This window comes from Miscanthus floridulus, chromosome 18 (genome assembly GCF_019320115.1).
Source record: "Miscanthus floridulus cultivar M001 chromosome 18, ASM1932011v1, whole genome shotgun sequence".
NCBI lineage: Eukaryota > Viridiplantae > Streptophyta > Magnoliopsida > Poales > Poaceae > Miscanthus > Miscanthus floridulus.
Window position 1 is genome coordinate 17,516,562 of NC_089597.1, and position 17,380 is coordinate 17,533,941.

Sequence of the window (17,380 nt, forward strand, 5' to 3'; positions counted from 1 at the left end):
CAGTAAATATATTCCTATTTCAAAATTTGGGACAATTATGAGTTTTTTTAACTATATTTTCTTAATTTTTTCTGTTTCATTGAATTTTTCCGACTATTCCAAATTTGAACTGCAGGTACATGAAATAATGGAATTTCGTCATTCAAAAAATAGTATTCATGATATTTAGGCCATGTCGAGGCCGTATGCAGGAAGTGGCATGAAATGTCGCGCATCATGTTGTCGTAACATGACGATGTACTCGCGGGGGAAGTTTATTTAAATTATATAAAATCAAAACGATGTCCGAAAATCACGAAACTTGATGTACTCGCGGGGGAAGTTTATTTAAATTATATAAAATCAAAACGATGTCCGAAAATCATGAAACTTGTCGATGTGTCTTGTTATCACATGTGGAGGCCCTGGTAAAAAATTGAGAAAGTTTTGAGCAAGTTGCGACGTCGGCTACCTAAAACCCAGGCATCTCCACATGTGAAACGCTGTTACTGTAGCAAACCCGTCATTACTGTAGCAAAATCGCCGCTGAAAACCCGCCCAGGGAGTAAAATAGACGGTTTTGGAAAGTTGAGGGGGTAAAACAGACGATTTCATAGTTGAGGGGGTGAAGTAGACCAAGTATGAAAGGTGGGGGGTGAAGTAGACTTTTTTCTATATATATATATATATGAACTAAATATACCAACAGATAGAGCACAATTTTAGGAACTTAACAAAATTGGTTTAACAATTTTTGGATACCTACATGATTTTATATGATTTATCAAAGATCAGCTCAGAAATACAATTGAAAAGCTATTTCTATTTTTTACGAAAAAGCTAAACTGATTTCGGTCCAACGCGGCCCACGCGACGCAACTCGCACGCGTGCGAGAGCACGGCGGCCCATAGGCAAGGCGTGGCCCACGCGCGGAGGCGTCCCGGGACGAGGAAGTCCCGCGTGCGCTGGCACATTAGCAAAAACGTCCCCAGACTATGAGCAAAACAACCCGCAGTCTATGTTACTATTTCTATAGACAACGACTTTGCAACAAACCCTCGAAACTTCCTCCTCTTTACAACGGCAAGGTTCTCGGCCTCTCCCACGCGCGTTGGTGCGGCGAGCGGTGGCACTGGCGCTTGTGCCGGCCACACAGGACCCACGCTAACCTATCTACGAGGCCGACACTCACCTAGGGTTCGACGCAAGATGATGGATAGCGGTTGCACGAGACGAGACGTCATAGAAGGACCTCTCCATGACAGCGGGCACCCTACGGCAATGGCGACGGCGTTCTGGTGAGCTGCAGCAACAACAAGGCGGTAGGGGGAGCGAGTGAGCATGACAACCTACCAGTGACCTTACCAAGAAGCCATCTCGGCTGGAGACGACCTGAGCAAGGCTAGCCATGTGCGCATGGCGAGGTGAATGTCGGACCGTAAAGGCACGACTGCAGCAGCGGTGAGAAGGCGGCACTAGAGCTGCGGCTAGCGTGCGCATGACGAAGAGGGAGCCAAGACGAGCTAGCGGTGTAGAGAGATTGGCGCGGGGTGAAGTGGTGGAGACTGGCCACGACGCGGGCGGTGATGGGCCTTAACGGCACGGTGGCGGGCAAAGCTCCAAAATTGGAGCTCGACCGAGCCGCAATCAAAGCAGGGTGGGGTCGGCTGGAGAGGGGACGTGAAGGCAGAGACACGAGCACGAGGAATTGATGAGAGGTGCTCGCTCTCTAGCTTCACCGTGAGGCGACGCGATGGCGGCGAAAAACAGAGGGAGAAAGAGGGAAAGAGAGAGATGGCGCGGTAGGTGGGCTCGGCTCGTCCACGCCTAGGCAGGATGCGAGCGACGGGCTCAGGAGGCCCACGCGCTGGCGCTATGGACAATGTGTGCGCGCGTCCGACCGGCATGGCCTACGCGCCGTAGTGCCATAAATGGCATGGTGACCGCGGCTCGCCCACATGCGCGCGGCAGCGGTAGCATCGCGACGCGAGTAGTGTTGGCAGTGCGGACGCGACGGCAGCGTAGCACGGCCGTGGCGGCACCCAAGACAGCAGCGCGAGGCAAAGCAGCAGGGCGCGGGGCCAGTGGCTCATTGCTGCCAGCCTCGGCCAAGCCCAGGCGGCTCGACCGGCCAAGCGCGGCAGCACGGTTGACCGCGCGGGACGCGGCCATGTGCACGGCGTGGGAAGGCCGCGCGGTGACCGCGCACCCGGCGCCAACCAACCCGAGACAGTGACACGCACGAATTTTAAAGCGTTCAACACGACCAAACAGTTGCTTTAGGACCTAAACCATCTTCACCATGCACAAGATGACATATAAGACTACCAAATTGAGCTATAACACTACACCACTCCTTAACCCAATCTCTCACAACAAATTGTTAAACATAGCAGTGTCTAGCAGTCGGCAGACTTGAAAATTTCTAAGTTTTTTTAGCTGAGTTTGATTTCCATCTGCGATTTCTGAGCTGGTGGAAATATTATCCAGTAATATCATTTTTCGACCGCAAGTATTTCACTGTCATCTATAAAGTTTGTACTTCAAACTTTATTTAAGTATCACACACATGTTCTATAGCATTTTTGCTTAATAAAAATTAGTTTTAAACTCTAAGTGATATAACATGACTATCGAATCAACTTTCGCTCCGCATTTTAGTTGATTGTTTCGAGTTACAGAAATTGATCTACACACTTTATTATATGCATTAACACATAAACATGATGCTCATGACATGTTTTAGTAAATGATTTATGGTGTAACACCGAGGGGTTACATTTTATCTGGATGTTGCTCATGTTACAAGCGTATGTTTCAAATGTTCTAGGTGTTTTAAACGTATGTTGTAAATGTTTCATCTGGACGTTTCAAATGTAGATCTTGGTGTTGCATGTTGCAATGGCTATACATAGGGATGAAAACGGATCGGATACGGACGGATATCACCGATATTACATTTGTTTTTATATTTCTGTCCGGATTTGGATTCGAATACGGATAGTGTCAACTATATGATACGATTGTATATCGACATCATAAATATGTGATTTTAGTATTCGGATACGGATACGGTATCGGATGTTGGATATCCGGACTCGGATACGGACAGATCTCAACCCCTCTAAACGAATTCGGTTTTGAATACGGTCAGAAAATATCCGTGCCGTTTTCATCCCTAGCTATACATGCATGTTTCAAGTGTTTCATCTATTATAGACGTATGTTGCAAATGTTTCATTTGGATGTTTCAAAAGTAGATATGGTGTTGCACATGTTGCTATGGTTGTACACGCATGTTTCAAGCGCATTTTTCAAGTGTTTCATCTATTTTCAGACGTATGTTAGTTTTATTTGGGTATTTCAAAAGTAGATTTCAGGGAAGCACATGCTGTTGCTGCTAGTGCGCCGCTGTGGGTCACCGTGCCACCATAGGTCACCGCGCGCTGCTAGTGATATTGCTGCTACGTGCATGCGGGCACATGAAATCGAGCGGGCTCGGAGTGGTCCCCGCGCATGCGTGGGCCCACGCACGGACTCCAAAGCAGGATGGGTGCGGATGCGAGGGAGCTGGGTGTGTCAAGCGCAGACGAGGGAGCACCGTCCGACGCTAGCGCCCCGGATCTATTGTCTGGACGCTAGCAAGTCCGAGAAGGAAAACTAGACCAAAACCGCACAAGAGTACTTGAAATCGCACAAGAATTGACCAAGTAGATGGAGTCCCCACATAAGTCTGACTGCATTTGCATACAGCGCTACTTATCACTACCAATTTAATTAGACTTCCATACATGTAATCCCATCAATTTTGACCAAACTACAAGCCCGCTCAATTAACAATTGTTTCCTGCAGCCTTCCTACTTGGACCATTTCCATTCATGCTGTTCCATAACCGATCGCGGCCGGCGGCCAGCCCAAAGTAGCCGACCTCCTAAGACAAACCTCTCCGTCGTGTCATCGACATACGTAAGTACTCCACCAGTTTCAAATTATAAAATGTTTTAATCTTGTCTTAATTCATAAGTATTTCTACAGCTTTGGTGTGTGTATATATAAAAAATACATAAACATCTGTCTCGTATCAAACAAGATTTATTCTTAGATACACTATATGAAGTATGTAGATTTCTATGGTGCATTTTTATTTAAATAAAAGGAATTAGAGTTATATTCAAGGCCGGGAGCACTCCGAGCATGCCATCGTTATCAAGAAGTCACACTGTACTTGCCGCCTTTTTCATGCATGGCATGCACTGCACCAGTGAATTGACGATTGAGGGCACGGTCGCACGGCCATCGTTTATTTCAGTTTTCAAAGTGGACGGGCAGCACGCAGCAGTGCCTCCCAAAGTTTCATCGATTCTTAATCCCACGGTCGAATACAATTGACTTGCAGCATCGTCAAATCCTTTGGGCGCCTTTCAATTTTCAAAGGCTGCCAAATGTTTTCCCCCCACGTGCTACGGTTTTTATTTATCACGCTAAATATGAAAAGCTCGTCACATTAATTCTCATCACAATCTGGCTGCAATAGTGAAAAAGAAAACGGTTAGATTATCCGTGTGAGGCAACCATAGACACTAGCTTGTCGCGGATTCGATGCATAATTAAATTAATAAGAATCAGTTGGAAAGAAAAACTATAGCCCTCTCACCCCTGTGGTTAATTATTATTATACATAGATATGTGACTTAAATTCACGGTTGCCTCATCACGAGTCAAGGAGTTCCCACCGAATTATTTTTTCCCGCTACGATGTTGTATATCAGCCACAACAATTAAAAGAACAGTTTGGCACGCCAAAATCACGGTTAATTTCATTAGCAGCTCCAACACTTTGCTAATTAAGCTTATACGGTGCGTCCAACTTGCGGCGTGACGTTCGCATCCTGCGTGGGCGGCTCTGGATTGCCGCCTAATAACATAACCCATGCTTCTTTACTTCGTCTTTTTGCTTCAAAAAAGGAGATGCGATGCGAACGGAAACGGACGGATCGGAGGGCCTGAGAAATGAGGATCTGCATGCAATGCAACTCGGCGCATTCTGACTCCGAATCCAACAATCCCCGTAATCGCCTGACACGATCGATCGTGCAGTTTGAAATTCCAAGCAATCCAAATCCAACTGTTCATGAAATGGAGATGATCAGGAAAAAGAAGGAGATGCAGCAGCTCCGGCGATCGATCGAGGTCTTCCAGCTTTCTCTTTCTCATCAAGCTAGTGTGGGCGGTGAGTGAGCAAGAAGCGAGAGAGATGCGGCGGCAGCAGGAGTAGCACGGTTTGGTGCAGGTAGTTGGGCCCTACCTGAAAGACGGCCGGCCACCGGCCCGGCCGGGCTGGCCACCTGCCGCAGCCAGCCATGAGTAGTCCTCCGTTCCCTCCAAGAGGAAGAAGGGGCAAAAAAAAAAAAAAAAACGAGGCGCCACCAACTTCGCGAAGCTACCATGGCTTCCCAAGCGGACACCGGGCAGCTGGCCACTGGCCGCGGTGGCGCCGTGCCGACCAGATGCGCGCCCCCGCGTGGGCAGGTCAAGTCAGCCGCGCGCCCGCCCGTCATCTTGGACGAGGCCAGTAAATCGCCGGTTGGATTCGTTGCGTTCCATGGGTGCGCGGATGAGATTTGCGTGCGGCCCCCGCATGTTCAACAGTGTGCTGGTTGCGACGACCGCCCAGTGCTCACCCTTCGTGACGTGACTACATTTCCTTGAAGAAATCAATATGCCTATTTTTGTCTTAGTTCGTGAATCTTCATTTTTTTACATGAAACAATGAAACATATATTTTGTGTGTCTTTATCCTCGCATTCTAAACAAAGACATTCCTTATCCATCCTTGCATTATTCTAAATAAAGGCACTCTTTATCTAGATAGAACGTCGATAAGATTTCCGTGAAGAATAGAAAATTGTAAAAAAACATTTGAACTAAGGTTTTGTGCGTGTTCTACCTTGCTCGGTCTACCAATGGATTATTATGATGAGTAGCACATCCACAGAGACTTGAGCAAATCTGAGTAATCATTTGAAAAAACTTATAGGTTGCATTGTTATCGGCGGCTACGATACAAGAAAGAGTTGGGGAAGTACGGTCGCCAATCATGAACGACCTCCATCCTCTTTGTGCCGTGAAAGTTACATATTATCGCTTATTTGGATGATGTGGTTTTTGAAAACTATAGTATCACAAAACTGTGGTTTATAAGTCAAAGAGAAATAAAACCGTGGTTTAGAAAAAAGAGGTCATGAGTGGAGTTTCTATAACCCTAAAAAGATTACAGTTTTGACAAAGTTTTAGAGGCTACAAGATCTGTTGCATCCAAACATCCGACAGTTTTTAAAAACCATAGTATTTTATAAAACCATAGTATTTATCTAATACTTCAAAAATACTTTGCATCCAAACATGACCTTACATATCAATTCTATTATTTTCTTGTTATTTTTTTGCATACATATTTTATACCTTAGAATAAGGAGCTAAGCACATGTAAACATGTGGGCTACACACTTGTCGCGTATATGCAAGATCCTGCATTGGCTAATGATTAGACCCACATGTTAGATAAAAGACCGTAGATAATTAAGCCGTAGCAGAATTATCCTAGAATTGGGTACTCATTGATGATTATAGGCTTAGAGATATGTCCCTACTGTTTTACGTATTCCTAGAAAAATTATCCAAGTGCTAGCAATATAGCACAAGCAGAGAGTGCGTCTTTTTTTTTCGAGGAGAGTACGTCTTTAATTTGTCCTGAGAAAAAAACAACCGACTCCTAAGAAAAGGTTTGGTTTCCCTACAATTTTCATATTCCATTCCAGGGAAGGAAACTCCCTTAGGCCTTGTTTTGATGCCCATGCATTTGTCTCAATCCACATGTGTTGAAGTAGATTAAAGTAAAATTAAACATAGTTCCATTCGAATCCACTCAAACATATATGAATTGAAATGGATACACATGCATCCAAACAATACCTTAGGGTATTTTGATTTTTCTAGAAAAATAGGGAAAAAAAACCCCTATAGAAACACGTAGATTCCAGTACTGGATATTCTATGTAAGTACAAAACTAGAATAGCCCACCCACTACAGAATATAGATGCAAATATGTTTGATCCCAAAATTCTCTAAATTATAGTTCTCTCTAGCTTTGTCATCTCTAACTTGGAAGAAAGGTTCTTGGCAAAATATACTAACATCTACAATATCAAATATTAGTTTGTTTGCGCAAAAAAAAAGTTTGTCAAGACATTCTTTTGCATATTTAATAAAATTAATTTCTTGTTGTAAATGTTGATATATGATTTTTTTATAAAAATAGAAAAATTACATAGAATAAATCGAAAGCGATCTATATCGTAATTTAACGGTGGATACCTTCTAAAATATGAATTAATGATGTACAAATAAACTAACTAATTACTTATGCAATCTTACAACAATCACCTAACGCTCGCTCAAGATACATCGCTTTCTTTGCTTTACCACCCACCACTCCGCCAGTATGGCAGTACCTGTGGTCGAACCAAATTTCGTGTAGAACCGTCGGGCAGCTAGAACAAGGAAAAGGAGCAGAAAAAAAAAACTGGACTAATAATGTAACCCGGGCCCACTGGTTCAGCTGCCGGCTGCCCTGAACTGAACAAACCGGCCATAGGGGCACTCTCGTCCTTTCACAGCGACGGTCAACCAGCTCCGATTTCTTCGAACTGCCTTGGCGGCTTGCTTCGCTTGGCCGATGCGAAAACGAAAGTTGCAGTCCTTGGAAGCTTCGAGCAACGAGATGGGGAGACGGAACCGTTGCTTTCACTTTCACCTTTGGAGGACGGAGACGACGAGTGCGTGGATGCGTACGTGCAGGTCGGTCGGGCAGTAAGTGGTGGTGTTGGTGAGATGCGGCCACGCGAATCATGGCCGGCTACGCCACAGAGAAGAAAGCCAAGAAAACTCAGGCAACGCCGGACCCGGAGCCTAGGGGGAGGCGGCGGCGGCTGGCAAGCAGGACGACGGCCGGGGGCCGGCGCTGCGGACCGAGCCGAACCAACCACCTGCATTTCTTCTGGAGCTGGAGCCGGGCCCCGTGACAGCGCCAACCCCAGCCATGCGCGCGAGGGAACCGCCGTCGCCGCCGGAAATGGGTTCCATCTCCGCACACTGTAACACTTCCGTTTCTGGCCAAAGCGTCGTGGGGGAACGAGCCACGAGGCAGTGAAATGAATCGGGTTAACATGGGTATATGGAAACAAAATGTCACGCGAGTGAGTGAGCATATACGCGGAGACGAGGGCGTCGCTACTTGCCAGCGAAGATGGCACGCACGACACGACGCTGCCGCCGCGGCGGGGAGGCTGAAGGCGACGCCGGTTCGATGGTCGGTTCAGTTCCGCCGCCCGGCCGCTGCGGGAGGCCCCGGTGATGGCGACGCTAGCTGTGCCTGCCTGTTTACAGCATACTCACCCAGCTGCCAGTCCTGTGTCTCAGACATCATAGCTGAACTGAACGGACCGGCGTCGCCATCAGGCCCCCGCCGGCAAGGAGCGGCTAAGCCTGGTAAGAAACAGATGTAAAAAAGGTAAAATAGGAAAAATAAAAACATCAATGACTGATTAGACTGAATTGAATAACAAAGTCTAGGGAGAAAAGAAGAAATGCAGGACTGGGAAAAAAGAAATATGGTGGTCTGCTATTGCACCCGAGTTGGGGTCAGGGAGAAAAGAAGAAATGACGAGTGGGAAAAAGAAAAAAGAGGGAGATGGCGGTCAGCTATTGGGCCAGAGTTGGGCTCTTGGGGAAAAAGAAGAAATGACTCGGCAACAACCAAAAAAGGCGGTGGTCTGCTGCTATAGTGAGGCTCTGGGCCCTGAGTTGGGCTCGTGGTGCAGCGGCCTATTATCCTCCCACCGTTAGAAGCGGGCAGTATACGATTGCAAAAAATTGAATCGCTTGCCAACTCCGAGCACTAGACAAATTGAACGGTAAGCCTAGCGAAAGAAGAGTTATGTACACCGTGTAAATTGTAAACCATATGCAAAAAATAGAGAACATATTTCGCCCAACACATTTATTCACCAGTAGCGCTGTACTAGTCAAATTGAAACCGTAAGGCTAGTGGATAGCTCTGCACCCAATATGATTGCATAAGGCAGGCAACATCATGGACAAGTAATAAGCGACACGGGATTAAAAAAAAAAGCGACACTTTACTAGGAAATAGGAATTCACGAACACTACCTCTACCTGGAATAGACCTGTGAGGATTTTGTATAAAGCTTGCTTCAATGATAGCTGGTGCTTGAAACAACTTGTACGAAATAAAGATTTTTTCCCCATTATTTTTCAGTTCGACTCAAGGCAAAAGTTTGGTACCGAGCTGAAAAACGTTACGACACTACCAAGAACACTATCAACCAAACTAGAGAAAACACAGCGAACAAAGGCGCCGGGCAGCTCTCAATTGGCCTGGCCGCTGCCCCTCGGATCAAACAGGATCCTATTTGTTTCCACTTATCAATTTGTTTATAATCATTATACTGTTGGGATTTTTTTTTTCAATTCTCAGTTATGCTAGTTCAAAGTTTTGAAGCGGCAGTAAAAGAATCAGAAATAATCGAAGCATCTGGCAAGATTCTCGTTTTTTTAAGTGAGGATCGGATTATAAGCGGAAAGAAACATGACCTAGATTTGCTCTCGTCTAAGGCCTTCGGTAACTAGGGGACAAAATCATGTAAAAATAACAAAATTTATCCGCATGTGCTAGAGGACAAAACCTTATAAGTATGTCTTTCAAACCGGACGATGAGTTTATACCAAATATTTATCCGTATATGCAGTTATTTATTCTTTGTATACGTGAATTTCGCGTAGAGCACCCATAGTGACTTGAGCATCATAGCATAGAGCAGAAGAGTACATCAGTCGAGGCTAGAAGGTTTATGTAGAAATGCTATACGAATCAGGCAAGATTTCATCTCACTTGAGAGCAAACAAAATATACAGTGGGAACGTGAAAACCAGTTCAAAAACCTATTTTGATCACTATTTTTTTTAAACATGACATATCCATAGTGCATCCACATATGTCATACACAAAAGCTGATGTTTCTTTGACTCCTCTCACAAATTACTATTTAAGCCGCCGGCTGTGGCTTATTTTAAGTGCAGCCGAACATCCTGCATACGAAAATGATTAAATTTCAGGAGCACGTACATCGGAAGACAAAATCCCTTATGATGCACATGTGCCTGAAACTCTTTAAAATGATTTTATATCTTAATCTTTTCATGTGAGTATATATATGGATGCATTGTGAACATTTAGATTTTCAAAATTTTTCGAGCCAAGTAAGTGCCTGTTTAGTTCCCAAAATTTTGCAAAATTGTTCAAGATTCCCCGTCACATCGAATCTTTGGACGCATGCATGAATCATTAAATATAAATAAGCGACCCTTTACGATAAGCGACCCTTTACGATACGAGATTAAAAAAAAAGCGACACTTTACTTGGAAATAGGAATTCACGAACACTACCTCTACCTGGAATAGACCTGTGAGGATTTTGTATAAAGCTTGCTTCTATGATAGCTCGTGCTTGAAACAACTTGTACGAAATAAACCAGCCGGATTTTACAGTGCGTGGATGAAAAATACTGTTCACTCTCTCACAGATTCATCTAGATTCCTCCAAATTTCTCCCAGCGAACAGGGTCAAAGATTTTTTCCCCCATTATTTTCAGTTCGACTCAAGGTAAAAGTTTGGTACCGAGCTGAAAAACGTTACGACACTACCAAGAACACTATCAACCAAACTAGAGAAAACACAGCGAACAAAGGCACCGGGCAGCTCTCAATTGGCCTGGCCGCTGCCCCTCCGATCAAACAGGATCCTATTTGTTTCCACTTATCAATTTGTTTATAATCATTATACTGTTGGGATTTTTTTTCTTCAATTCTCAGTTATGCTAGTTCAAAGATTTGAAGCGGCAGTAAAAGAATCAGGAATAATGGAAGCGTCCGGCAAGATTCTCGTTTTTTTAAGTGAGAATCGGATTATAAGCGGAAAGAAACATGACCTAGATTTGCTCTCGTCTAAAGCCTTCGTTAACTAGGGGACAAAATCATGTAAAAATAACAAAATTTATCCGCATGTGCGCTAGAGGACAAAACCTTATAAGTATGTCTTTCAAACCGGACGATGAGTTTATACCAAATATTTATCCGTATATGCAGTTATTTACTCTTTGTATACGTGAATTTCGCGTAGAGCACCCATAGTGACTTGAGCATCATAGCATAGAGCAGAAGTACATCAGTCGAGGCTAGAAGGTTTATATCGAAATGCTGTACGAATCAGGCAAGATTTCATCTCACTTGAGAGCAAACAAAATATACAGTGGGAACGTGAAAACCAGTTCAAAAACCTATTTTGATCACTATTTTTTTTAAACATGACATATCCATAGTGCATCCACATATGCCGTACACAAGAGCTGATGCTTCTTTGACTCCTCTCACAAATTACTATTTAAGCAGCCGGCTGCGGCTTATTTTAAGTGCAGCCGAACATCCTGCATACGAAAATGATTAAATTTCAGGAGCACGTACATCGGAAGACAAAATCCCTTATGATGCACATGTGCCTCAAACTCTTTAAAATGATTTTATATCTTAATCTTTTCATGTGAGTATATATATGGATGCACTGTGAATATTTAGATTTTCAATTTTTTTCGAGCCAAGTAAATACGGTTTTCTGAATGGGCTCCATGTTTCCACTGTAGCCCCTTTGGAGCAGGCCGTGACAGAGCAAACCGACTCGAGGCCTGGCCCCTATGGCCCAGTACGATCCGTCCGTAGATCATCCAGCCGACAGCCCTGATGTGACTGAGAACTAGGCGCGTCACCCCGGGACCCAACCCACGCACACGGCTCCTCCTTTCCTCCGCCTCTCGTCTAGGTCCCTCTCCTACCGAACCCTCCCAATCCAAAGCGATTCCTCCGGGCCGCCGCCGTCCCGATCGCGCCGCGCCGCCGGGGCGGCGTCTCCCCGGGCGCCCTTAGGCTCGCGTTCAGGTGCAACAGAAAAGAGGTGAACTTTCGAATCTTCTCTCTGCTACCCGCATGCGCCTTACGGCCTCCGGCGTGGTTCGAATTTGATATCTGTTGATTCCAGAGGTGGGGGGAATGGAGATCCAGTCGTCTGGCCGTCCCATCGAGGGGCTGATGGAGAAGGTGCTGTCCGTGAACATCCTCTCCTCGGACTACTTCAAGGAGCTCTTCAAGTACAAGACCTACCACGAGGTGGTCGACGAGATCTACAACCAGGTGGACCACGTCGAGCCCTGGATGACCGGCAACTGCCGCGGGCCCTCCTCCGCCTTCTGCCTCCTCTACAAGTTTTTCACAATGAAGCTCACCGTCAATCAGATGCACGGGCTGCTCAAGCACCAGGACTCCCCTTACATCAGAGCTGTAAGTGAACCTCTGTCCTCTGGCGTCCCCTAGTCTCGGTTTTCTGTTCAATGATCTGTTTGCTGTTTCTGGCTTTAGAACAAGTTATTGCATGCGGACTGTTACAATTCTGGGGGATTTAGTTAGGGAATCAGACTCTGCCAAAACATTGAACTCTACATGACTAGAAATGGCCCTCAGTGTATTGTCATTAGCTAAAGCTTCTCCTGTAGTACATGTAGTAGTGATAGACTTAGTTGGCTGTATTTACATGGAACTAACCAAGTGCTATATATGCCCATTCACACATGGCACTAGCATGTCGGTGTCTCAAATGTTCAGTTTATCAAACAAATGAATTTGGCTATCAGATTCTAAGAATAGTTGGTTTATTTCAGATTGGATTCCTCTACCTGCGATATGTTGCAGAACCGAAGACACTGTGGACTTGGTATGAACCCTATATCAAGGATGACGAGGTATTGTCTCTATTGCATCAGCACTTCTGCTTCTGCTGTGTTTGTTTCATATTAAATTAAGCAGCAGAAGAACAACTGCTAGTTCAAGTGTTCAACCATATGTTTCTGAATTATATCAAGTTTCTGTTGCATTGTTTCCACTTAAATGGTATGATAAACTTGTGTAACCTAAACAAAGATAATCTTTTGATATTGACACCTGCTATGTATTAAGAGCAGTGCTTGTAGAAAAAATCAGATATAGTTATAAAAAACTAAAGGTAGTACACAAGTTGGTTCCTATGTCTGTATTCTAGTCTAGAACCAGAGAAGAACCGACATTTGAAACATGTACTGAAGGATATATTGAAATGTGCAATCTTGGAAGCAAAATTGGTGGTTCTCTGGAATCCACCATTCCTGTCCTAGCTTTTACTTCTTTGGAACACAACGATGTACACATGTATGAACTAAGTGCTTAGCCATGTGGATCTATCTGTGAAAATATCTTTTCATGCCTATACTAACATTGATTTGCCCATGTTTATAGCTGTAAAATACTTATGCTTCTTTATGATGTAATTAAAAAAAACATTTTACAGTTCTTTCCAGTGTCCATGTGTTTAATCTAATGTCCTACTCTTTCAGGAGTTTGCCCCCGGCTCAAATGGTAAATTGACTACAATGGGCGTTTATGTGCGTGATCTCCTCCTTGGTCAGGTATATCTCTTGAAGTTATTTCACAATTCTTCCATACAACAAAACAGTATCCTGAGCTGCTATCACAATGTCTCCTTAGTTACCCCACTACATCCGAGGGCAGAGATCATTAACCATATTATTTTCTGAACCTAAATGCAATTAGTCTTTCTTGAATCACTCACCTGTTGATTTGGCATACTGAGGGGAAATTTCAATTGTGGAGTTGCTTTTAAGAGGAGACATCATCTCTTCCGCCAGTAACATCACTGTATAAGGTTTGTCATGATGTGTTGCTCAAAATTTCTTTTTTCACTGTTTTTCGCTAGTCTAACCTATGTTTCAAGTCGTTGAAGGATTCATAACATTTGAAATGGTTTGGTCTTGCTAGTTTGCAAGATAATTTACTCTCTTTTTTTATCTGCTGAGGATTATATCACATGAAACATGTATGCCCATGGGGCTTTTGCCCATATTGGTTTCTTGTGATTTTTTTTTCATCCTGACATGATTCTTTGCCGAAGGTGTATATGATATGTTATCAAAGAAATAAGTCCAGTTTTTTCTAGAGAAAAGCGAGAGGGTTCCAATGCGTTAAATATGATATAGTTAGTTTTTTTGGAAATGGTACTAAAAAGAAAAAAAGATGAGTAATCGGGATACTGATTTGATAGTTAACTGTAAAACCACCTTTTTCTTTTTTGCTGCTTGAATCCACATTTATTCCCAGTCAGATGCTCTGATATGTTGTATTGCAAATTTCTCTAAATTCTTCTATAATTTAACCAAGGCCCAATAGTTCATACATTTAATTGCCACGCTAGTTAGGTAAGCAGTGACATAAATTAAGATTTTCTGGTTTGTTCGGCTGTTCCTGTTGCTACTCTAGAGCAGATTTGTCCTTGCACTCTATTTACGGGTCCAGCCGATACACTATAACATTAACGATGGTTAATTCAGTTTGCTGAAGGCAATTGCAAAACATTTGACTAAATTGTTATGGTTTTCCCGCTATCCTGATCACTGAACAGTTTAGTTGTTTAATCTTTTGTAGTAATGTAGTAATTTTAGAGGCGCGTACAATTGCCAGCGTAATTGCTATGACAAATCATTGTTTATTAAATCACCATCATATTTGACCTACCAGTCTGTATTTGTTGGTAATTCTCATGCAATTCCTCAGTGTTTCTATATATATATATATATATATATATTACTCTATTAGATAAGTTTCAATTGAGGATTATTATTTTTCACATGTTAAAACAAAGCATCAATGATATTTGTTATTTTTTTGCAGTACTATTTCGACAGTCTTCTTCCGCGAGTGCCCCTCCCAATTCTCCGACAGGTCACTAGCCATCTTGAGAAGTTGAAGCTTCCAATAAAGCAGTCAGGAATGACTGGGGATTCCAATAGGCTTGAATCAAATGATACTGCCAGAAGGCCTCCTTCCGTAAAGGCTTCTTTGTCTGTCTCTTTTGGTCAGCGTGCTCCACACCGTGCATCGACAAGGGATTCTTCCCCAGTCCGAAGAACATTACCTTCCAAACAGGACAAGGAAAGAAGTTATGATGGTAACCGTGCAAAATCGCCACCAAGGAAGCGCAGAACTCGGAGCTCTGAGCGTGATCATGACTCTGAGAGGGATCGTTCAGATCGTGATCGTGGCAGGTACAAGGATAGGGAGCATGATCGTTATGCTCGTGATCACAGAGACCGGGATCATCATCTCCAGAGTTATTCAGATAGGGATGACGAAAGGCGAGGCCGTGAAAAGAGGGACTGGGATTCTGACCGAAATAGGCATTCAAGCTCCCGCAGGAGCAGGAGCAGGAGCAGGAGTCCAGTCCGTGGCAGAACTGACGGTGACAAACATCGCTCCAGCCCATTTGGTAGGGCACCAGAATCATCCAACCTGGCAAAGCTAAAGGATTTATACGGTGATGCAACAAACACAAAGAATGATGCTGACGATGATAGAGCTCACAGGGATTCTGGAACGGAAGAGGTAATCCGACTGGGAGGGGCAAGGTGGAGATGAATCTCATGTTAAGGGACACCACGGCAGTGCATTTAGGCTCATGAATCCAAAAATCATGTGTCAGAAGTTACTCAAGAAATGATGGGCTGTATGTCTTAACTTGAACTTGCGATTTGAAAGATTTACTATCAAGTTTTTCCGACATTATGCTGTCAAATCTTTTTACGTGGAGGTTCTGCTTTGCCCATGGTTGGTGCTACAAAATGTGCTCTGACGTCATTGGCATTGACTGTTTGCTGTATGCCTGTGTCTTGCATCACATTTGTGATAAGCAAGCAGAATGACGCAATAACCACGTGTATATTTTCAACGTATGTTCCTTTTTTTTTTAAGTGTACAATGTAGCCTTGCTGGCTCAAATTGCAAATGTACAACACTATTAATTTGTAAGATTCATTTTGGGGGCAGGGCTACGCCACGTTACTTGCAAAAATCTTCTCAGCAGAGCATGACTGCTGCTGAGAACATCTAAAAAAATCAAATCAAATATATGCAACTCTCTTTGCCAGATTATCGAGGGCAATCTCGCCGGCGCAAGTGTAGGCGAGCACGAGCAGGACCTGCGCGTACGGGGGCCAGCAAGACTGGCGGGGCCAACGCGGATGGCGGCGGCCATGGCTGGTCCGGGCGAGCTCGACGGGGACGGGCCTACACGGCCATGAATGGGAGAGCGCACACAGCGTCAGGATGGTGGATAATTTTGACCAATTCCCGAAATCCACGAGTTTTTAGAAGTCTGCTCTAGAAATCCATGGATCTTGCCCTCAGATCTGGAGTTTTGACGGATTTAAATATGTGGAGCCAAGGTGTTTGGGTAATTTTTTTTTTTTTTTGATCTGGAGCACTTGGAGCTATCCTAAATAGGTCTGTACTTTAATCCGGCGTACGTTGCAATAGTATGTTTCAAGTGTTTCAGATGTGTTTCGAGGTATGTTGCAAGTGTTGTATATCGACGTTGCAAAAGTAGATCGGGATGTTGCACATGTTGTAACGGCTATACACGTATGTTTCAAGCGTATGTTCCAAATGTTTCTGTTCCAGATGACTTGCAAGTGTTTGGATGTTGCAAAATATATCTAGACGTTGTATATACATGCATGTTGCAAGCATATGTTAAGTGTTTTCAGGTGTTTTCATACGTATGTTTGTAAGTGTTTCATCTGTATGTTGCATATGTTTGGAATGGTTTTCAAATGTTTTTAAGACATTTTTGCAAGTGTTTCAGACACTTGTTTCAAATGTTTTATCTATCTTCTTTTATATGTTGCAACTGTTGCATCTGAATATTTTAAAAGTATATTGGGTGTTGCACATGGAATGCGGCCGACGACGCGAACGACGTCGGGGGCGGCGCGGGACCACTACTGGTGCGCTCCCTCGCGAGCCTGACGCGCTAGGCGCTCGTTCACTCCCTGTGCGGGCAGCGTCCGAACGCTAGCAGGTCCGTTCAAATTGTCTTTCTTTTTATTCGGGTAATGGTGAGGTCAGATAAGAAAAAGGATGCTGCACCCCATTCTCATGATCTTAGCAAGCTAACTACAAGCTGCCTGGTCACGCTAAGGCTGCTACATCAGGCTTATCACTATCGGGTCCGGAGACCTTGTTTCGCCCCTTAGTTGGTGAAAGTGGGCGATTATGATGAAGTGGATTATCGCCGCTAGTTTAAACCGATAGTGAAAATGATTATCACCGTCAGACATGCAAAAAAAGCATTTTTGCAGGTTTGTAGACAAGTCCGCTTGCGTCCCTAAA

At 44.1% G+C, this 17,380-nt stretch overlaps 1 protein-coding gene across 2 annotated transcripts; it reads left to right on the plus strand.

The window, feature by feature from the left end:
• The first annotated feature begins 11,897 nt into the window (after window positions 1-11,897).
• LOC136520033 (pre-mRNA splicing factor SR-like 1) lies at window positions 11,898-15,942 on the plus strand. Of its 2 annotated transcripts, XR_010775125.1 has the most exons (6): window positions 11,902-12,065; window positions 12,150-12,448; window positions 12,826-12,906; window positions 13,534-13,605; window positions 13,685-13,862; window positions 14,885-15,022. XR_010775125.1 is itself a non-coding variant. In XM_066513433.1 (5 exons), exons 2-5 carry the CDS (start codon window positions 12,161-12,163, stop codon window positions 15,626-15,628), a joined length of 1,185 nt encoding a protein of 394 aa, XP_066369530.1. In that variant the 5' UTR covers window positions 11,898-12,065; window positions 12,150-12,160; the 3' UTR covers window positions 15,629-15,942. The 2 variants fall into 2 exon arrangements, 1 of the variants encoding a protein (XP_066369530.1); XM_066513433.1 differs by lacking the exon at window positions 13,685-13,862 and having other exon boundaries at window positions 11,898-12,065; window positions 14,885-15,942.
• Window positions 15,943-17,380: the final 1,438 nt, after the last annotated feature.